The sequence below is a fragment of the Lasioglossum baleicum genome, chromosome 6, assembly GCF_051020765.1.
Source record: "Lasioglossum baleicum chromosome 6, iyLasBale1, whole genome shotgun sequence".
NCBI classification, from domain to species: domain Eukaryota; kingdom Metazoa; phylum Arthropoda; class Insecta; order Hymenoptera; family Halictidae; genus Lasioglossum; species Lasioglossum baleicum.
In genome coordinates, this window is record NC_134934.1 from 14,069,022 (window position 1) to 14,091,835 (window position 22,814).

The 22,814-nt window shown below is 41.0% G+C and overlaps 3 protein-coding genes across 6 annotated transcripts; 1 reads left to right on the forward strand and 2 right to left on the reverse strand.

Annotated features, from left to right (window-relative positions):
- Window positions 1-33: 33 nt before the first annotated feature.
- Miox (Myo-inositol oxygenase) lies at window positions 34-3,669 on the reverse strand. The gene is made up of 6 exons (XM_076426661.1): window positions 3,519-3,669; window positions 1,963-2,149; window positions 1,684-1,892; window positions 1,438-1,574; window positions 1,132-1,362; window positions 34-746 (listed from the first exon to the last, which is right to left on the reverse strand). Exons 1-6 carry the CDS (start codon window positions 3,534-3,536, stop codon window positions 638-640), a joined length of 891 nt encoding a protein of 296 aa, XP_076282776.1. The 5' UTR covers window positions 3,537-3,669; the 3' UTR covers window positions 34-637.
- A 958-nt stretch (window positions 3,670-4,627) lies between these two features.
- Window positions 4,628-12,870, reverse strand: Su(w[a]) (suppressor of white-apricot). 3 transcript variants are annotated; one of them, XM_076426652.1, is made up of 8 exons: window positions 12,218-12,695; window positions 11,457-11,626; window positions 11,063-11,265; window positions 10,768-10,990; window positions 10,426-10,508; window positions 10,176-10,355; window positions 8,671-9,965; window positions 4,628-7,888 (listed from the first exon to the last, which is right to left on the reverse strand). In XM_076426652.1, exons 3-8 carry the CDS (start codon window positions 11,255-11,257, stop codon window positions 7,726-7,728), a joined length of 2,139 nt encoding a protein of 712 aa, XP_076282767.1. In that variant the 5' UTR covers window positions 11,258-11,265; window positions 11,457-11,626; window positions 12,218-12,695; the 3' UTR covers window positions 4,628-7,725. The 3 variants fall into 3 exon arrangements, with proteins under 3 accessions (XP_076282767.1, XP_076282765.1, XP_076282766.1); XM_076426650.1 differs by having other exon boundaries at window positions 4,633-7,888; window positions 12,555-12,870; XM_076426651.1 differs by having other exon boundaries at window positions 4,639-7,888; window positions 10,185-10,355; window positions 12,555-12,868.
- A 555-nt stretch (window positions 12,871-13,425) lies between these two features.
- On the forward strand, window positions 13,426-22,731 carry Posh (SH3 domain containing ring finger posh). 2 transcript variants are annotated; one of them, XM_076426648.1, is made up of 13 exons: window positions 13,426-14,613; window positions 14,689-14,803; window positions 14,882-14,980; window positions 15,043-15,179; window positions 15,255-15,381; window positions 15,451-15,774; window positions 15,849-16,144; window positions 16,213-16,538; window positions 16,606-16,811; window positions 16,881-17,020; window positions 17,509-17,676; window positions 18,582-18,695; window positions 19,194-22,731. In XM_076426648.1, the coding sequence occupies exons 1-13, from the start codon at window positions 14,153-14,155 to the stop codon at window positions 19,375-19,377; spliced, it is 2,697 nt and encodes an 898-aa protein (XP_076282763.1). In that variant the 5' UTR covers window positions 13,426-14,152; the 3' UTR covers window positions 19,378-22,731. The 2 variants fall into 2 exon arrangements, with proteins under 2 accessions (XP_076282763.1, XP_076282764.1); XM_076426649.1 differs by lacking the exon at window positions 17,509-17,676 and having other exon boundaries at window positions 13,428-14,613; window positions 19,194-22,728.
- The last annotated feature ends 83 nt before the right edge of the window (window positions 22,732-22,814 follow it).

Here is a 22,814-nt window from a genome sequence, read left to right on the forward strand (position 1 = left end):
TGCTATACGCAGGGAAATATAACAATAAAGACGTTTTCAGTTACACAATGTAATGGTATATTCAATACCACACAAGTTAAATTAAATAATATAATTCGGATATACAAGATTGAATCCTAACCCTGCAGGTGTTCCATTTAATTTAGAAAGTGTGCTAAATAAAGTGCCAGCTAAAGTTTGTTCTAAACAAAAGAAGCGAATTTATTTTTCTCTTAAACATCGAAAGGATTAAGGAACCACTGCAGAGAAGGCAAAAGCCATACCGTAAGAGTTTAGCCTATAAATTAAGAAACTATTTCCATCAATGTCCTATTCGTCGCAGCCCCTACGGCAGGCAACACATCCAACACTGTTGCTCGCGGAAAGATGTTGATCGGGGGCTCGCAGAGGGCCACAGCCGTCAAAGAGATGGAATGTTGAGATTGTAAAAAGTAGTGTAGCTTGCCAGGTGCTCCTCTGTTTGCTCCCTGCTCCGAAATCAACCCTCACGAGCTCTAACTTGGACATGCCTGACTTAGAGATCGTTGAGTACGCTAATCTACAAACAGGAAATCCTCTCGTCTGCCTTGTTGACACTGTGGTCGTTGATTGTCGTCGATCGATGATAGATTGATTCTTGTTGGGTCGAGAAAGGCTTTCACCATTCCAGCTCGCCAGGGATGTACTTGTCGATCAGCTTTTCGTAGTAGGGCCACAGCTTCTCGATGTCGGGAACGGCGCCGCTCTTGGTGTACAGATCGTATTTGCTAGAAAGCAAGATCATGATCGTCATAATTAGACCAAATGCACATTAGAAGAGACATTTAATGAATTGAAAAATGCTGTTATAATATTTATCGTTATTCAATGACGTTTGATTCAAGCAACTGTATTATTATGAAGAAAATCAATTTTTAACAATGAATTTTTAACGACGAATGTGTGTCTCGCCCATATGTTGTCAGAGGAGCAGAGTGTAAACGAATTTCACTTTGCTTGCTTGGAAAATGCGTCTAGACAACTGATACGCGAATAGAGACTTTCAAGAGCAGAAAGTGCAAACGAATTTTGCTTGGTTCATTCGTGTAGCGGGCTAAATTCTTGCCGAGTCCCAATTCGATTAGAATTAGCAAGCTAGTATCAAGTGCTTACTTGAACTCGTTGATCCACTTGAGCGTCTTTATATTCTCATCGGTGCAGAAGTGCATGTAGTCGCCGCTCGTGTGCCAGGGGTAGAACGAATGATACCGGATCATAGCCAGCGCTTCCTTTGGCAGTTTCGACTTGTTGTGCACCAGGACTTGGTAGAGGTACTCGTCGTGGCCCCAGGACATCATCAGGTTCTCTAGACCGCATCGAGGCTTGTACATGCCGTATTTCGTGCTAGAAGGATCAAACATTTAGTAGGGATTGTTATTGATTTTGACGGAGTAGTGGAAATATGAGCGGGAGAGTTACTTGTATCGCGAGTCCTTGCCATCGGGATTGTCCTCGAAGCTGGTCTCTCTATAGACGATGGAATCAGCCCAGGCGCATCCAACCGGAAACGTGTCGCCCACCACGGCCCATTGGGGCTCGTTGTAGAACGCCATCACCTGCAAAAGTAAGTTATTATTAATTATAAGTAATTAGAAATTATTCTGCTAGCTATATATTACAGCTTCGACTAGGGCAATTGAAAATAATGATTAAAAGCGATCCTACCTTTCCCAGATCGTGAATCAAGCCGGTCAGATGGAACCAATCCAAGTCCGGATGCTCTTTCCTGATGGACTCCGCGGTTTGGAATGCGTGCACGATGTTCGGCAGGCTGGTGTCCGGATCGCTCTCATCCACCAGGTTGTTCAGCATGATCAGAGCGTTCTTCACGCTCATCTTGAACTTGTTGAAACGCAGCCAATCCTTCATGCGAGCTGAAACCAAACCGAACTCGTTATCCAAGAAAATCGCTGCAAGATGGTCCAGAGATAACTCTCTACTCACATTGGACGAATTCTACGGTTTGATTAGAGTGCATCTTCTGATAGGTGTTGCGGACACGTTCCATCATAGGATTCGCCGCGTCATCCGTGAAGTTCCTGAACTCGCTCTCGAATTTCCCGGCGTGCGCCGGCTCCGGACGATACTTGTCCGAAGGATCCAGGATAATGGCTTGCCTCTGCGGCTGCGACTGTTGACAACAATTATTATAGTTTATCATCCTCCTGTTGTTTCTCTCGCGAACACGCGATATCGAGACTCTATCAAGCGCATTCCATTCGACATCTTTCGATTGCGCATCTTCCAAAACTTTCCAAACTTTTATCGAATAGTCTTATCGACCCGAACTACCGACGATAGGTGGTTTTAATCCGGGTAACATTTTATCAATCGAACTATCAGTCACCATTCTGTAACCACTACTGGTATCGACCGGTACCAATTATCTGCTCAATGTTTTTAAACAGCTTGGAATTCTCCGAAACTGTCGGAATCGTACCAGCCTTTCCAATTTTATAAATTTTTTTAGCAATTTGGAATATTTTGTTAGCGGTGCAGATACAGATCTAATAGAATTTTGCTAATGAGAATTTTGGTTGACGAGATTGGTTTAGAAATACCTGCTAAGGAAGATAATAGTACATAGTTTGATTGACACGAGATAAAACGTCTGTAAATCACAGTGATAAGTTGCTGTAAGCTTAATCCTTACAGATAATAACACTCGAGTGGCTTATTTGATCGAAAAATAAAAAAATTTGGTAATTAACCCACTTGAACCATCAACGCAGATTCTGTATATTATACATATACGCTATTTTCCAGTTCACTGTCACTAGAGCGTGTAGATACGCGCAATGTTTTCGTCAACATTGCCAAAGCGCATTGCTTTCTTTGATAACATACAAATTTACGTAATTTTTATAATTGCATCATATATTTTATAAAAGCGATTCGTCAAATGTTGCTGCCTTTATTATCTCTCTCAATAAATATGAAGTTCCTCTCTACAAGAAGTCCTTTTACAATTTTGTCAACTGAATATGATAAAGGAACAAATAGGTTCAAAATTTCCTGTAATTTATACTAAAAATATTAAACCAATGACCTGATACATAGATACATTTGGCAAAAATTCTACGATTTACTTATTCGAGGAAAATAATCTAAATTGGAGACCAACAGCTAGTAGGACCAATCTTGACACAAAACAAAATACTTGCAATCATTTTAACGCTCTCCTTGTCCAATGTTATTTTAGCAAACAAACATTTTCGATCGAACCGCTGGCAACAGAGTGATCTAAGCTGAGCACGCTATCTGTATACCTTACAGAAGAAAAATTTAGTGTCACTGACAAACTAGAATTTGTAAACACTTCGAACTCTCGGGCACTGATCAAAAAATTCTGGCAGTCTTCTCTGACGGAAATCTTTCTAGGGCAAGGAAAAATGAAAACAGAAAATAGAAGGCAGTATCGATCGACTGTACGATCAATCGAGGGAATTCCGATGCCAGCCGTCGGTGGTATCGTCTCCGCGGTTCTCGGAGATACTCACGATCGTCTTGGCCGACATCTATCTGTGCTGGTGTGTTCCTGTTGATGTTGAGTATGCAACACTGACTGACTGAGTCTCGTGCGACCGAGCTAACTTATAAATCTGAGGCAATTCACCCTTGACCTCCGCTTGATCAAAGTGTGGTCACGTGTGGAATATTTGATACACGCTATCGCCGTCTAACACATTCGCGCGCGTTTCTAAAGGAGTCTAACAAATCAGATAAAACATATCCCGTGGAAATTAACGATCCCCTTAATCGCGACGCGTTCGGGGGGCGGAACGGCGCTGATGGATCCTCGCGACCATACGTCGATACACCGCTGACGTCTCGCCCCCGGGGGCAAAAGATCGAGGAAAGCGTTCTATCAATCGTCCCCTTCAATCTTTATTGATCTATCGAAAGTACTAAATTTCGCGTGTTACAAATTACACAATACTCACGCTAGTGATTGCTTTTCTATGCACCTTCCGGTCCCAGCGACTGTTTCAATACAAAACAATGGTGCATTACGAACACTTCTTTGTTTAAAAACTCTAGCTCTCGACCAAACAATGTAGGTCAATCTAAACTTAATCAAAGCTAAATTGGTTGTTATTTCTTCCCTTAATGATTTTAATAGAGGAGAAATCATATATTGACATCTTCAATTTTCCAACAATTTGGAATTTCATAATATAATACGATATTCATAATATAAAAGATGTTATTAAGAGTAACTTTACAGTAAAGTATGAAAGAAATTTGGAAGATAGTTAATCGCTTTGGTCTATGAACAATTTAATTGTTTCGAACATTTTCTGACGCAATAGCAATCGTGGCGGCTATTTAGCCTTTAGAGGGTGGTCGTGGATTATAATTTGGACGATGCTTCATTCTAATAAATTCAGACGTTGCGTGATACTTCATCAATTTACTCCATAATTTTCCACAGAAACATGTCCCACAGTTTTATCACTGCAATGATTCTAACAGAGAAACATATTCATAGAAGCATAATGCGACTATCGTAAACATAGCCTTCAAAATTAATGCATAGCGTTCTTATCAAATTATCCGCGACTCCAAGGGACGTCACCTTGGTGGGGGTGACCTTGGAGAAGACGATCAAGAGGAAAATAAAAGCTGTTGTTTATATAAGCGACAAAGGACATAATTGTGCGAAAAAGCGAAGATATCAAGCTGGCGGTCGTCAGAATAATGACCGTATCGTGAATAGCAGTCTTTATTCGTTGAAAAAAAAAGAAATCATTGGGTTGTTTCTTCTAGGAATCGGACGAAAAAAATGGCGGCTCGTTGTTTTCCTGGCCGATTTGTGAAAGGCTGGTTTATTCTGCGGGCGAGATTAAACCCTCCCACGATCGAATGAGCTTGTAACCAGATGAGATAAAAATTTCGATCGGTCGAATTCGATCGATTCAATTCTATCCGGCGTGCGACGGTTCTTTGACCGTCGCGTCGGCGCCACGGACTCATCGTCGGAGGATTACCGTAATTAACCCGTGATCATTCGCCGAGAGGAAGACAAGTTCACTCGTTCATTCTCGTGATTACGTGATTTTATCGTGCCTCTACCTGTGCAATCTGTAACGCTTGCTCCGCGAGAATTACAGTCGTCCCTCGCATAGTGTTACCATGGAATTATGATGGTTTTACTATAATGTACAGTGACTCTCGTCAAACCTTTGGCTACCTTTCAGAAGGAAAAATAGGCGCGAGTACCGTCTTCCCTCGCATAGTGTCTATTTCGTCTCTACGGATAGTGTTACTTCCTTATCATCCAGGTCGGATATCGGTGAGGCAATACTAATGCAGTAATGAAATTTTATTACTTTTAGTTATTCGTTAGGAAATCTCTGCCCCAACGGGTTGGTGACATTTTTTTTATTAAAACAAGACCAAACACGATAGAATTGCGATTATATTTACTTGTTTAAATAAGCGATGAAAGTTTCGAACACAGATATAGTGGAGCGGTGAAGATCGAGAATAGCAGCGAGGGGAACATCGCGGCAAAATCAAACCAATGTAATTAAATGCGACTGTTTATAGTATAGCGGTGACGAGAGAATAGCGGTGCACATAGAAACAAAAATCACCGCTATATTCCCGTACTAAACCGTTAGATTCCCTTCGCAGCAAAAGTTAATCAAATCGGTTCCGTTCGATTCTCGTTTCCTGCTCTAACTACCAGAGTCTTCGACAGAGACTGCTCTCGCCGAACTTGAACTGTTTGGATTCGCAGAACGGAACGAATCATTGCTCTTCCGGGAACAGCCTGGGGAATTCTAGCTTCTCGGTCGCTTGCACCTATTCTAACTTGTCTACCTTCGGTTCTTTATCATATTTTTTAAAATAATTTTTTTTGATCCATTCGTTCATTCAATTTAGTCGCCAGACATTGAGTATAATTAAATGACGATCTTAATACCCTCTGGGTTAATAATCGTGAAAAGTTGATTTCGAGGCAACAGGTTTTACCATTTTGTGCTTCTATCACTCGTTTTCTCACAAGTACGTCGAATCCGTAATGAAATAGCGATTGTTTTGATGTAATTCAATTGTTAACACTAGCTTCTTTGTAGACAAATTACAACGGATAATCGTGAACCAAGAATTCATGAATGGGTCACTTTGAGCCATCCGGTTCTCCCGGCGTTGACTCATACACGTGACCGCCACGTGCTCTTACATTCGTCACAGAGCCTTTCTATAAAAATGAAAGTATTTTGCGATAATCCAGGAGAGAATGATGGTAAACAATTAACCAAATCTACGTTCTTTCCAAGTTTGCCAGTAAGAATTCGCTATCGATCACAGAAGAATATTAATCGACTAAATGTCAGGTGACAAATTGGTAATCGTGCAGCAATTATGCAACTATAGCGACAGATATCGGTGATCCTCAAGTCGAGGACAGGTGTCGGCACGTGCGTGGCTCGCACGAGAGCGCGTATCACTTCTGCGTAGTTGAGACGGAGTGTTCTCGATTTATTAAACTCAATTAGGGGGCAATTGATTTGGTGCAAAAAGGAATACAGTTCCCCGGGGCAGCTTATATTCGATCGGTGTTAAATGCATAAACCATCGGTGCTATTTTCAGACCGAGGAAGAACTAGTGACTTACTTATTTAGACGACGGAGGGGAAAGGGGGCGAGTCGGGCCGAGGTGCAGGGTGCAGTCGAGAGAAAACGAAGAAGAGAATCGAGTAGAAAGAGCTCTAGCTCTAGTCGTCTATCCAGAGCGTTTGCTCGATACGAACGAGAGAAACTCGCTTGCTCACTTTGAAGTCACCGCATCAAGCGCGAGCGCGTGGAATACTTCAATTTGATAACCTTTGATATTGCGTGACGTTCGATGCACCAACAAAACTAGGAGCACGAACCTCGATCCAAATATTTTGCTTTCGCGTTTTCTTCGCAATTTTTTTTTACCAACAAAATACAGCTGCTCTGCTATTGACGAGCGAGCTGACGATAGCATTGCTGTGGAACTTACATTCTGCGAGGCTGTAATAACAAGTTATCGAACATCTAGTCTACTTGTTTACGATTTTGTATCAATGCCATAACCGATTCTCCGTGTCTGAAAACAGTTTGATCAACGCGTTGTTGACTCGGCTAGTAGAACGACCACCGAAATGTTATGAATGCACTGTGGATCTTGTGTGCAAAATAAAAATCTTCTGCATCTTTCTTGGTCATCTTGCCAGGTCGAAAGTAATGTATTGACACTCCTAAAGCTGTTTTTAATTTAAGAGTCCGTAAGGTCCACAGAAAAAAAGGGAACGTCAAATTTAACGAACTTTCATATTTATGTGCTAGCTGATGGTACTATAGATTGAAAAGTGATTTCTCCTTCTCGGAGGAATGCTAAATTTTCACATTCCCCTTTTCCCCATCATGTCCTACTTCTCCAAAGGACAAGGACTGTTAGATTAGGTTCACACTGCTTATCACACCGCGATCAGCGCGTGGATAATTTCATAGATCGTCCGAGCATGTTACTCTTCAATCCTTTTATTTCCTTCTGTTTCGTTTGTTGGACAAAAGTCGTATTAAAATTATCGTCTCGACGATAATATTCGCAGATGCCCGCGGGTACGTATGTGTATATGCGGTGTGTACGTATGTATGTATGCATGTACGTATGCGTACGAGTGTGTATATACAATTTTACACGTATAAAGTTATGGAAAGTACGAATTAAGGCGAGCTCGAGTCCGAGTAAGACGAGTTGCTTCCCTTTCGTCGCGCGCTGTGATGATGTCTGCGGGACGGCGTTCGTGATCTGGATCTGTGCTTGGATGAGGACTTCTTGCTCTTTTTGGATCGGTGCGACCGGGAACTGCTCGGGCTGTCGTGGTTGCTGGAACCGGAAGCGAAGGGAATTAGCGACAAAATATTGCGAAACCGATGCGTCGACGTTTCACGCAAGCCGTGTACTCTGGGTCACGGTAACCTCGACTCACGGCACATGACTCATACATGGGTCACGAGTCTCTGAAACTCATTACTGCTTACAGGAACAACGGACGTATTAACGTTCGATAAAACAGAGATCGCGTGAAACGTAATAAAACCGAAACCGATTGCATTCCGAGAATCACGTATCCACCTGTCCCCTATCTGCAGGCTTTCAGGCCACTGCGGATCTTTCTCGATGTTAAGCACATTTTTCTTAAGAAAAATTTCCGTACAGATCCGCAATCTACTTACGACATTTAACTAATCGAATTATTTGATTGCAATTTTGAGGACTGCATACACGAGCCTAATGTCCCTAATATAGGGACGTCCGTCCTCCAAAAATTAAAGCATAAGCTTGAACAACATTTAACAACAAAATCCTATTTAATTTTCGTTTCTCTGAATTTTTGTATACCTAAAATAACGGAACACAGCATTTCTCCTCTTGGCCACCTACATTTATTTGCGATGACTATAGACTGCGGATCTTTATGCATTTATGGCTTATAAAAATATTCAAAAAATGCTGGAGCATCAAATGCGACAGAGTTTAAACGATCTACGATCTACTAAAATTGCATAAACATCCGCTGTCTAGTTACGACATAACAAATGTTTCTAACGCAATGGAATCTCGGTGTCTCCCTGAAAAGGGTCCCGTCCAAATAAAAACTGAAATACCTTCTGTGGGTACTTTTCTTTTTCTTGTGCTTCTTGTGATACTTTTGCCTGTCGCTGTGACTCCGACCTCCGTCGGGACTCCTCGACCGCGGCCTGGATCTCTTACCAGTGAGGTCTGCGCTCTTCAATCTATCCATCAACGAGTTACCACCGGTCCTGGAGTCGGAGGACTTCCCGTCATCGAAGGACGGAGAAGGTGTAGGCGACGGCAGGGAGTGTACTTCGTCCGAGTCGTCCTTTCTCATGGATTGAACGGTGGTTCCGGTAGCTTTCGGTAAAACGGAAGACTGTATGTGACTCAAAAACGCTGCTGCTTTCTTTTTCCTCTCCAACTGAAGCTGTCTCTCCCTGGACGTGGCGGCTAGCTTATCCCTAGCCGCAGCGACCAGCTTGTCTTTGATCCTGTCCTCTGCTTGCTTGTGTCTAAGATCCTTCTGACAGTCCTCTAGAATCTCATCGGTAAGGTCCACCAGTTCCTTCTCCTCGTTTCTTGATTTCTTCTCCGACTTCCAGGAGTCCTTATCCCCACCAGTCATTGAATTATGTTCGCCTATATTCTGCGGTGAACTAGGTTTCGAGTTAGCGTCTTTATTATCATTCTCCATCTCATCGTCGCTCTCCTCCAGCGGCAAGGCGTTCCTCTTCTCGATCACTCCGGTTTCTCCATCTTTCGGTTTCTTGATCGAGAACGACACCGTGGTGATCTGCTTGGTTCCCGGCGTGACCTGCTTCGTCCTCGTGTCGCACTTCTTCTTCGCCTGGATCATCTTCACCCTCTTCTGCACCTCCTCCATCCGTTGTTGCTTCTTCTGCAGCTCCTCCAGCTTCTTCTGCTTCTCCTCGAGCGGCTCCTGCTTTTGCAACAGCTCCTCCTCCGTCAGAACCTTCGGATTTATCGCGCCCTCATAGATCGTCAGCTTGTGCGCGTAGTAACCGTGGTACTGGTGCGACAACTCGAGGAAATTAAACCTCGGGTCGCCCTTGTTCTTAACGATCGCCTCGAAGTCTCGGCCGTTCTTCGCCACGTAGCTGGCCATCTTGTCGATAACTATTTGAACATCCGCTGGCGGCACGATGAACGACGGCCTGCTCAATTGTTTCTGTGGCGTGGTGGACCCGTACGGAACCAACGGCGAGGGTGGCTCGATCGTCAATGGATGCGCTGCAGATACGTCGACGGACGACGGTGGTACGTTCACGACGGCCAGCTGACCAGGGGACTGGAGTTGCCCGTTTGGCCCGTACACCACGGGACCGTGGGAGTATTGTACCGGCGTGGGATATGGATTGTAACCCTGCGGACAATCGAATAAATTCAATCGGTCTTCCGATCACTTATGGGCTGCAATTACAGCGCTATGTTTCGGTGTCTTATGACCAATTCAAATTTTAGAACACAAGCTTATTTTCACTTCTGAAGAAATGATTATTTTAAAAGTGTTCGTAATCAGAAATGACCATTAAATAAAATTCAAATTATAATTAAGCTCTTTTCAAATAATTACCCAACTTACTTGTCCAGGTATAGGATGATAATATCCCAGAGTAGGAGCTGGAGGCTGAACAGGTGTTTCAGGCACTTGCGGCACCTTGGAGGGTGGAGGTTTCCCTGTGATTTTATTTACCAGCATCGAATAAGCGCAATCTGCGGATGGCTTGTACTGTATGCTGGGAATACTGGGAGCCTGTAAATGATTATTGCTTATCAGCTCTTGTAGATTCGAGTAGTCTTGTTCTCTCGATAATATCACGTACCGCTTCGATCTTGGTGAAAGACGGCGCCAGACTCGGATGCAGATACGATTCGTCATCCTGATCCGACGAGCCTTCTTCGTGTTCTATCATTGAAAAGAATACAAGTAAGTAGAACATGGCCGTGCACAATCGCTCTAATGCTTCCTACGTATCACACAGAGATCGATGTACATTAACAAATATGCGTGGAAGTACTTACGGCAAGAAAAACTAAGTAGAATTCAAAGTAGATGTGGGTAATCAAATCCTGTTTTAAGTCGCTTCAATCATTTCAACTCAATAATATCAAAAGTGAACAACATTACTATTAAGATGTTGCCTTGAATAAAACAATATGCGTACCGGATTCCTCTTTCTCGGGCTGCTTTTCGGGATTGTACTTTCCGCTCTTGATTGCGTCCAGTATGTATCTGTAATACGGGTGTAGGCGTCCGTCTATCGACAGAAACGAAAACTGTGGATTGTTTGCCTGCTTCGCTTTAATCAAGATCTCCATTTGGCCCCCCTGGCGGCTTATGAACAACGCTGTTTTTGTTATGATGGCGTTTAGTTTCTGTGTCTCCGGCTGCTCAACAAAATAACACCGGATTAGTTCCTCTTTCTCCTGCATTCTCGTCAACTTTGCTTTAATACCTACCAACGATATACCATCTGGAATTTCCAGTTCAGGTGGCGGAACGAACGCCTGGTCCTCTTCTTGGGAACCCTCGGACTGTTTCGGGCTTTGGGAATCTTCGCATGCGATTTTCGGACCGTTCCCTTCCTCGTTGTAACTATACGCTACCTGACTATAAGTAGTTTCCGAATCTAACGCTTGATGCAGGCGTTTCATCTCCTCCTCTGAAAGTATTATTCCTTATTAAACATTTTCTACTCGAATTGCAGCAACCTGGAGCGAAATAGAAATTTATTTTGTCTCTTAATATGTTTAACAGGTTGAAAATAATATAACAGTGTGTATACTTAAATTCTTCTAATTTATTTACAGCTCGAAATTACACCTACTCGTGATCGTCGTGGCCTTAACTTACCATGATACACAGAATCTTCGAGTTCGTTGTTGTAAAGGGACCGATACCGTTCCTCGTCGCATAGCTGTTCCACTTTAAGCTCTTCCTCCGTAAGGATAGTACGCTGATCAAACCCACCTGGCGGTGGTTCGTATATCCTTAAGTCCCCCAGAGCTCCGCGTCCATCGTATCTATACACATACAATAACACAATCAAAGGAGGAAAATGACGGGCTTCTTGTAGAATTTATTTGGTCGATCTCGGCATCTGAAAGTTATGATCACGAAGCGAACCCTGTGTCAAAAGTCATTCCTCTGAAATAGAATACAGTTATACAAAACTCTATGACATACTATTACATTTGCCGTGTTTATCTATGCGTTAAATCATTGCAGGCCACGTAGCGTACAGGAAAATATATTCTCGATGGATCGGTTGGCTAAACGATATATATAATACACAGTTTCTTTAACAGAATAGCAGATATTGTAATGACTACGTCATGAAGTTTTGGTGTAACCCAGACACGCTGTGTGTGTACCGAATCTCAAAGAATGTTTATCGCTATCTAACCACATTCGTTGTAAATATATTCTCACAAGATTTTAGTTGTACATTATGGTGTAATCGACAAAATCTATCCATACCACGAATATACGTGAAACGCGTTCAGTGCTTATGCCGGGTACGGCCGAGTCTAGTACGCTAATACATACCATGCTGAGCGATTGTAGTACATACAATCGTCAGCTGCCGTTTGTCTCTCTACGCTGTGTCTCACCTTGCTGCTGCGCCGACGGTCAGCCGTAAGCACCAACGTCGCGAGAGAGCACTTGCTCTACGGGCGTGTAGAGCGCGTATACCGCGCTTCCACACGGCCTGTTCACAGCCAAGACACCTGCAGAAACCTTAAACAGTCTCCAGATTGCTTATCCATACGTAAACCGTTTCGTGGTAGTGCGTATTTATTTTTTTTTTACAGTTTTTGAACAGCTGCAGAATTTGCTCAGTTTTAGTCGGACATCGGTTCTTCTAAAGGTTACACATGTACGGTGTGCGTTTTATGCGAGAATTAAATATCCTAGATGATAAAGTTTGTCTAGGTTAGGGAAACGGACCTGTCTATTTTCAATGTGTTATCGCCCATCCATGGTATCAAATGCTTTCCTTGATCAATCATTTTCGCCTTGTCATCATCTCGAAATAATTTGCAGCTATATCCAAACACCAACAGCTCCTGCGGCTCCTCTTCTCCATTCTTTTTACGTAGGATCCCCGAATCAACCATCCAACGCTGACTTTTCGGTGCCGCCATTTTCCAGCTACTAAACCTTTACGTTCTCTCTCGCCTTCGCCTCTTGTACACAAGAAACAGCCAACAAAGCTGGGATTATGTAAAAGGATATATAGAACGGTACACACGGACACACGCCTTGCACACCCCTATCGTTACTATCGAACTATATTACTATCGAGATACTATATCGATAATTTACTTTTATTATCGATAGTTATCGGCAGCGAGATGTCAGGGTTGGTATTCGTACAGTTGTAATCGTTTTACTTGACAAATATTGCTAAAATTCAATAAAACTAATAAAAGTCAAATATCAAAATTCATTAGGAAGAGATCAAATATCAAAATTTATTAGATAAGCATATCAACGGCTTTGTGGATGATGAAAACGTCGATATATATATATGGAAGAAAACTATCGATAACTATCGATGATCGCTGTCATCGAAAGCTATCGACAGTTATTTAAATTGTGGATAACCGTACAAATCTGAATTCTTTCGACCTCTCCTCTTATTTATCTGTAATGTATGATCCTAGACATAATCGATTCAGCATCTTCTCGCTTATAGACTGCACACATTTTTATTATTTAAATTAAAAAATCAAATAGACCTCCAAAAAATGTCTCGAGTGCCATCTATCGTATAATCCTAGAATTAATCATTCAATCAGAGAAGTCTTTCCACCGCTGTCGCTACTGAACCATATCAACTATACTGAACTGAACCCGTGTATTCAGTTCTATTCGAGTGAAACACCCTGGTCCATAAGAAAGCGCCCAGATACCTAAAACCAGCCGGATTACATATGTATTTTTCCAAATTAAAAATCTCGACACTCGAACTTTGATACCACTAACCGACTGCTATTGTCCATATGACATCGTCTTCGATTACACAATATCTATTGTATAGTTGGTACATGCGTACAATTGGTGGAGCACTTGTTAGCCTGTATTAGAATCGACTCTAATCGACGATAGTCCGATTGATCGATATGGTATCGCGTGTGTCGGTGTGCTGGTACAGTGTAACGTGTAACACGAATACACACGAATACTAGGATGACAGCGGGTACACTGACGCGCCTAACAAGGGTTTTTGGCTCGCGGTGAATGAAAGGGGTGGAAAGAGTGGTGTTCAAAAGTTGAGAAAAAGGATCAGTTAACATGTTCGCGTTTGCGAGCTGGCCTTGTCGGTGGACTCTGGTCGTTCGTTGAGTTATGCGAATAATCGTTGGATGTTATGCGAAGAGTGGCGAGTGCGTCAGGTGTATGGCGGCCTATGGGTGCAACAAAGACGGGACGCGTGGGAAGATCGGAGAAGTAAGAGGAAGAAGCACTTATCGAGAAAACGGTTGCGAGCGAACGGATTGAAACGGACTCGTCGAAAGTGAGAGGAGGTATCTTTGGCCAGGATGGACGAGTGCATGCTGAACGATCTGTTAGAGTGCTCGGTGTGCCTCGAACGGCTGGATACCTCGAGCAAGGTACTTCCGTGTCAACACACCTTCTGCAAGAAATGCCTGGAGGAGATTGTCAGCACCCATCGAGAGCTACGATGTCCCGAGTGCCGCGTGTTGGTCGACGCGAAAGTGGACGACCTGCCTCCGAACGTTCTGCTGATGCGCATCCTCGAAGGTATGCGCAACGCTGCTCCCAAACAAACTGCCAAATCCATGACTAAAAGCAACCCAGGACCGCAGAGACTTTTCGGCAGTCACCAGGTCACCCCAGCTCCTACCGTAACTGCTAGTCTTATTCCTACCGCATACACCAACGAACCGATCCGACATGCTAATGCCGCAGCCAAGCAAGTCCAACTGCACAATCGGGCTTACGGCCGAGCGATCTATGATTATGTATCGAAAGTTCCAGGGTAATTCTCTTTTTCGTAGTAGTAGATCTGTTCTATACTAAGATCTGCATATTTATCAGACGTATTTTGTTTCAGAGATTTGTCCTTCAAGAAGGGCGATATAGTCATCCTTTGCAAGAAGATAGACAACAATTGGTGTTTCGGAGAGAGCGCTAACAGCCGTGGTGTTTTTCCTCTGTCCTATGTTCAGGTACTACCTTGTATTATCTAGAAAAGTACCCTATTGTTCTACTTATCTTATCGACTATTAACTGCTTTTATTTCTCAGGTGATGACACCATTGACGCCGCATGTTCCTCAGTGCAAAGCACTGTACGATTTTAGAATGACCAATGACGACGAAGATGGCTGCCTTACATTTAACAAGGTAATGCAATGGAATTGTAATTCTGTTTCAGTTGTTCGTTAAAAGAAAGATTGTCTTTACAGGGTGAAGTTATAAGCGTGATTAGAAGAGTGGACGAAAATTGGGCGGAAGGGAAACTGTTGGACAGAATTGGTATCTTTCCACTGGCTTTCGTCGAGTTGAACAGCGTGGCGAGAGCTCTAATGAAACTTTCAACAAAGTAATTGCAACGATCTTATGTAACGATCTCGCCGTACGCGCGTGCCTCTAATATCATTATTTTTTATGCAATCAGTGCACAGCCAGGCCCGTCTAGAGTAGCTCCTCCTACGCCTACTAATGAAGAAACTACCCCCCTAATACCTACCGATCATTCGCGCAATATACAAACGACGAGTCAGCCACGGCCGCAGCTTGTACAGGTAACTGTGTTGTACTCGTTTTGAGTTATAACAGAATTGTACATTAAATCATAATGAATTTGTCAACAGAACACAACGTTACCAGTTTCTGATACCGTTTCGAATGTATCATCAGGAGGTAGTTCCTCGACCACTACTCCGAATACTCCTAATAGTTCAAGTACTTCTAGTAGCTCAAGCACTGCTCCCAGCAGTCCTAGTAGTCCAGCAACGTCTCCTCCAGCTGTTGGAAACAGACACAACGTGAAACGTCACAGTTTCACCGCTGTGAACAGCGGCCATCAGGCCCATCCGCACCATAGACACAGCGCTGAAATACTTAGTCCACCGGTGGACAATGCAGCTGGGAATAGCAATAGCAGCTGCAGCAGTGATTCATTTTCCCCGTTACAGGTGAGGAATGCGATTGAATTTGTGTGTAAAGCCACCGCAGGTGCAACGTATTTCTACGCATTTCGATCTTTCAGACTACTATGAGCGGCGTGGAACATAATTTGCGGCACAGACGAAGCGGTAGCAGCGACCTTGTGCTCGCGCAAACGTCCCAGAGTTTAGCTGCCACCACGACCACCGGTAGCACTCATTTACCAGCCGCGTATATTGCTTTGTACCCGTACAAACCGCAGAAAGCGGACGAACTCGAGTTGAGGAAAGGCGGTATCTATATGGTGACCGAGCGTTGCCAAGACGGATGGTTCAAGGGGACTTCAAATCGCACCCAGAAGTGTGGAGTTTTCCCTGGGAACTATGTCGCGCCCGCTAAGTATGATCTATTATGTTATATTTTTGAATAACAAGTAATTTATTTTAAACGATCATGTATCTTCGCAGATGTCAGCGTAGTTTGTGTCGGGGATCGCAGAACACAGGACAGCATCAAAATTTCCCGTCCTCGACCGGTCAAAACGGTTCCGAGCCACGAGTCACCGTGACGTATACGAAAAGCAAAGGACCAGCTCCTCAACCCTACAATTCACGCACCTTGATGCCACCCGAATTGCCACCGCGCGCGATCAGTCCTTCTCCTATGGTGTCTTCTTCTTGGCACGGTCAGAGCCAGACACAGAATCAAGAGAAGAGCCCTCCTCGGCAATCTGAACAAACTACGGTGAATCCTCTCGGACGCAGTCACAGTGCTGTGATGTCATCGAACATCTGTATGTACTAATTGTATTCTGAATGCACACGATGTCAGCACATATAAGATGTTTCTTTGTATTTCAGCTTCACCAGGAAAGCAAGTGATCTTGCCTCCATCGGTGACTACCAGCACCGCTATCACAGGTATGAATAGCAGCAATATCATCGCTACTGCTTCCTCCGGTATTACCGAAATGAATAGAAGCCCGAATAGTACTTTACGCACAGCTGCATCCCCTTCTTCTGCCAGTGCTGCTGCAGCTGCCGCTCCACCAAAGAGCACTGAAAAGGTAATGGTTTCTTTATTTTCGTCTTGTTGTATAGTAATACGGTCTTACGCTTGAATATCTTGATTGCAGAAAGAGAAAAAGGATAAGTGTGTCTCTCTGATGCGTAGATTCGCAAACATTAAAAAATCAAAATCTCCGCCACCCGCTACATATTCAATGGATAACCCAGTGTTTGACGATGGTAATTCCATCAATCCGGTACACGTTCGGTAAGATTCAACAATTGCTATTACAACGACAGCCTTTGTGCTTCACGCAAGTTATAACGCGATTAATCTCGATGAAAATTTCTAACGAAACGAAAACTGAATCATAATCCGCATGTTCATAGCATATCTAACATGTTCCCCTGTTTTCTTTTTCTTTTAAGTAATCCGCATGTATTGTTTAAATTTTGTTTATGTTTTCGTGCATACATGAAAATCAATGTATTTGTGTTCCATCACCATGTGTTGTGCAGGCATACCATTCTCTTCGTATTTGTAAAAATCACTGCATGAGTTGATGCTTGCGCACATACACAACAGAATAATATTAGAAGCGAGTCAGTCGCATAGTGTACAGAATAGTGTTCGAAACATTTTTCATTTCGTTCGTTGTTGTCCCCTACCCTAATTTTTATCTTCATATGAGCTGCACGTCATGAAGTATTTGTCTAATTCTACACGGGGGGTTGGGCGGGTGTATTTAAAATTAGATCGGGATCTTGCCCAAGTCAGTTGCTACAGGTGGGAGCCACACAGGAATTAAATGCTTCAAACAACCATCATCGTTTGTGTCCAGGCTCTGTACAAGGGCACGTCACGTCTTCACAAAGACTTAAGTACAAGGAGAGACCATCTTTACCGGTCTCGATCCTCCAGAGGTTAGTCGTCGCTTGGTAATTATATTTCTTTTGGCAGATAGAGTCGCAAAGAACATTAGCAGCCGCAGCAAAGTATATTTTTTCAACTCATATGCAGGGTGTCCCACTTATCTTGGACTCCTTAAGGGGGTAGACTCGTTTCCAGTCCAAACTATGTGGTTTTTCAGTAGTCAAAAGCGCTAGATTTACTATACCTAGCTTTTATCTTGATCTTTTCATCAATCTAGGCCGCAGTCGCCCTCAAAAATCTTATTTTTACGTTTCCGAGGCGTAATTTGCATTATTCGGCAGTATGTAGCTATATGCGCCGAATAATGCAAATTACTCCTCGTAAACGTAAAAATAGGATTTTCGAGGACGACTGCGGCCTAAATTGATCTTTTATCTAGCGCTTTTGACTACTGAAAAGCCCCATCTAATCCAACGAAGCAGGACAATTCTTTATATCGGCGGAAATAATGAAAATATTGCAGAATCCAAGATAAAGACCCTGTATATATACACATATGCAAAAAGAACTGGAAATCGAGTTTTCTGTTTGGCGCAAATTAATAGTGTACATAATAATTGTATGACGCATATGTTTGTCTGTGTTAACGTTTGCAATTAAAACGCGCGATCATCCGGGTAAGTATGCTCGTGAGATCACGAAAGACCTTTTGTGTTCGAAAGCTTAGTATGTGGTTAGCGTTAAGCACTAGAATCCACGCCTGTTTTACTTGGCCATGTTTTTTGCAATTGCTTGTTGTTATTGTTTCCCTGATTACGATCACAAATTTCATCAGAACAATTGTTCGTTAATTCGGTATGCGTGCATTCATTTCACAATTGCACAAAAATTTAATGGTCACTTCAGAAGTCACGCAACACGCGAAATTGTCCTCTCATCTATTCAATATTGTTAGATCCAGCGAATCCGGTGGGATGATGTGCACGACAGTCGGTAATCATCACCGTAAGAGCAACTCTTTGGACGCTGGTATGGGAAAACAGACCAAGCAACAGCCTTCTCGAGAACGGTAATATAATACATTATCTATTCTCTTTAACGCTAACCGTACCGGCTGCAAAATGTGTCGGATATTACATTGTTTTATAAAAATTACAAGACTGAACTTATTTAGATTTTTCACCATTTTTATAATAATACGTGAGATTAAATAAACAAATTTATTGAATAATTTCTGATTGAAGCATCTTTATAATTTCAATAGTTAAAGAATAAGAAATGTGAAACTGGTCATTTGATCAATCGTGGTACAGTTAGTGTTAAAAAGTAACAAATTTTCAACATTAAACATTTTTTCTGCTTCAACCGTAACAGCTAGGCAATTGCTTCTCGCGCAGAACAACTCTGTAGGCTCTCCCAAATAGAACAGTATTTTTTTAGAGCATCCTAAACGTTTGGACATGTTCAAAGAGAAGCAAATTGCTTTCTGGTACCAATATTCTCCCAGTACTAATATATCTATGCTTCGTTTTTCAAAGCACGTGCGATAATTGTTATGTTTTTGCAGAGAACGAGTGTACAGATTTCGCTGCATTGTGCCATACCCGCCGAACAGTGAATTCGAACTGGAACTTCGCGTCGGAGACATAATTTATGTACATAAGAAGCGCGACGATGGTTGGTACAAAGGTACCCAGCAAAGAACCGGTCGCACAGGACTTTTTCCAGCGAGTTTCGTCGAGGCCTTCTGAGATACAACACAAAGCCATTTTGTATTAGAAACCTGTATATAATTCTGCATAAAACTACCGAAAGTCGAAAACGCGGCTATCCGCGTGAGTCGTTTCTCGACTTTGTTTTGGGGGGTAGTTGGTCGGTACGAGGGTAAATTCCAAGCAATGAGATTGTTTGGTACTGCATAAATTAGGTATCGGATATATACAACACTTGTATATTACTGCACGCAGTACGTTCACGCGATCTTTTGTCGCGATTATCGATTAAGACAGGTTTTTCTGAAACAATTAAATACATATTAAGTGTGCTAAAGTAATACAAAATATTTACTGCCATCGGTCTTATATATTAAACGAAAGAACTAGTAAGATTGTGCTATATCGAATACTGCCATTTGAACAAAAATATTTTTTAAAAACTATTAAATACTCTTCTTATTTTTATCGATATCGAATTAACTCGATATAAACGATCTGCGAAGTTAATCGCGTATACATATTTATAGTGGAAATCTTTGTTCGTACACACCGGTTGAACGATAAAGGAATCGACTAAAAGTACTTTTCTCTTAATGCATGATATTATTCGTTTCTCTGTTGTTTATTACTCGAATGTTTTCTTTTTTTTCATGAAGAAGGATTGTTGTTTATGTTACCAGTTTGGAGCGCGACAGACTGGAATCGTTGAGATTTTTCATTGATTCTTTGTAGAATGTTGCTTTTGAAGAATTTATACGATGTTTTGTGATAATGTCATTCAAGTTGTGTATAACATGGTTTCCGACTATCTTTTATTATTATATGCCACTGCTATCTCAGTAGGGTCAGTTTTGACGTATAATCTTCTATGAATAGGTTTTACGTTTCCGATTTTCTGTGTATACGATATGATACACAAGTTTTATAGAACGTGTTACGTCTTTATTGTTCAAATATCGTCTCTCTATTTATACGAATACATATCTGAAGAAATGTAATTATTTCCAATTACGGAAAGGACATGGAATGACAATTTTATTGAATCGTATAATTGTCAAAGACTGGCCTATACTTCTGCACAACCATTGACTTGTTTCGGTTTCGTAGGGTTCAAGAAACGATCCAGCGACGTATTTTATTAATTCTAGAAAAGAAAACCTTGTAACTGTACTATACTCTAAGCGGATATAATATGTATATATCCTTCTCCTTACTTACGATGCATGTATCTGTTCGTGCATGATAGGAAGTTACAGAGCAAACTGATTTCATACGATAACAGTATGAAACTGATAAAGATAAATTGACGTGCTTCCAGAGGCCCAATAACGATCAGTATTTAGGTGCAAATTTACGTTAATTTTCGGTTAAGTATGTTCTCTACGATCATGCACAAACATTTTCTAAGTAACTCGATCACGATTAGCATCATTATTCTGACAATTATTATGTTTTTCTTTGAGCCGAAAGCTTGCGGTTCGTAGAACGATACTGATAAATAAGTATTAAAATAATAGTAGGAAATCTGATAACTTCGTTCATAAGTCTGATCATGTATTATCTTTCTACGCATAGTGTAATTTATTTAATTTATATGTTTATGTTTCACGAACACTGCAATAAACTATTTTATAGATGTTTACTATTATAATACATCTTCATGAATGTATACGTATACAATGTAGAATAGAATACAGAGGAAGAGTGAAATCGATAAAAGGTAGGCGAATGTGATATTTATTTTATCAATTAGGAGATTTGTAAATGGCCTTTTGTCGGTACAGCTGGGATCATTTGAGCGTATCTTTTATTTGTAATATTTGTTTATAATAGTATATATCTACTAGAAGTATATACATATAATAATCCTGAATTTTCGCAGCAATATATTTGTGTTTGACAAAATATGTTTATATATTTCTTCACCTCTTCCTCTGGCATTAGACGAAAATGTGTATCTCCATATTCAGCAACATATATCTTGTAAGAGAATATTTATATGTATGTGTTTTATATAACATCGGTATAGGTAATTTATTATTACTAACAACAGTAGTTTATAAAGGAAACATTACTTCGTTATGATAGATCAATCTCAAGCAGTACTAAATAATAAAACTATACATTCGTCAATATTGTAATTGGAAAACAAATGAAACTTACAGATGTGCATTGAATTGTTTTCTATTTCACTTCAACACGTATCATTGGCATTTATAATAGTAGCGAAGGTAACGATCAGCGATGTAAATAAGTTACGACGAGGCGAAACGAACATTTTATGCATACTTTGCAACGGTGTAGTGTAACGAATCGCAAAATTGTAATTAAATACTTTCGATTTTCTATGGTATACAATTTTGCTATAAGGAAGAGCTATAATAGTTGGAACACTTGTAGGCACAATGATCGTATACACTTTTCGACATGAATAAGTAGACAGCGAATCTTTATGCAAAATATAAATATGTTCTTGAACCACAAGAAACTGGAGTGAAATAAAAATTTTGCACTCCGAGCTATCCTAATTCGAAAACCGAATTTTTCTTCCGACCTGAGATATTTCTATTTTATGTTTTTCCTAATTTTATCGATATACCTCGTACAATACTTTTAGTAGTTTATCAAAGTATTAATTTAGTTATTTATTGAATATAAATTTACAAATATTTTGAATAATGGTTTAAGAACTCGAGTGCAAAGGGTTACTATATATGTTTATTAAATTGAAAATAATGTAACAGTATTTTACACAATTCTTCTAATGTTTTTACTATTTAAATTAAATCTACTCATTTGTGTCATAAATGCATAAACTCCGCTGTCTATTGATAAGCGACGCGTAAATTTAAATGTGTAAACATCTACATGTAAACGATATGCAAGCAAGTCTGAAAATTAAATTAACTGCAGTACAGAATCTTGTGTCCTTATAAATGTTCATCATTAATATTAGTTTCATGCGTTACCTAGCACTTTCTATACTTTCTTATAAAATTACAATATTATATCGAGTCCGTCTTTATATTATAGCCAGCGTAAATTACCGTAAATTACCACTTAAGTAACGAACACAGGATGTAATAAAATTCTACAAATAGCTATTGTAAAACGTGAGAGTTACAAATGAATTCATTTTCCCTATTATGATACATACTGTAAGTGATTCATTGCTAATAAATTTTCTGTACCTGAAAAATGTACGACTTTTGTGCACACACAGAAGTGTAAAAGTATATATATTGTACCTCATAACAATCGCAGAAATTTGAAATATCGAAATACGTGAAAATATGTGCATTCACAATTTCGACAAGGTCTCCTCGCCTATCTAAGGAACTATTAAAAAATATCAGGGATCGTATAACGAGGAGAAACGGGTTTTATATACTCGGCTTTATATTTCGCTGTAAATATATGTGCGTATAAACCGCAATGGAAGCCAGTGAAATTATATTATATACAAATTCTTA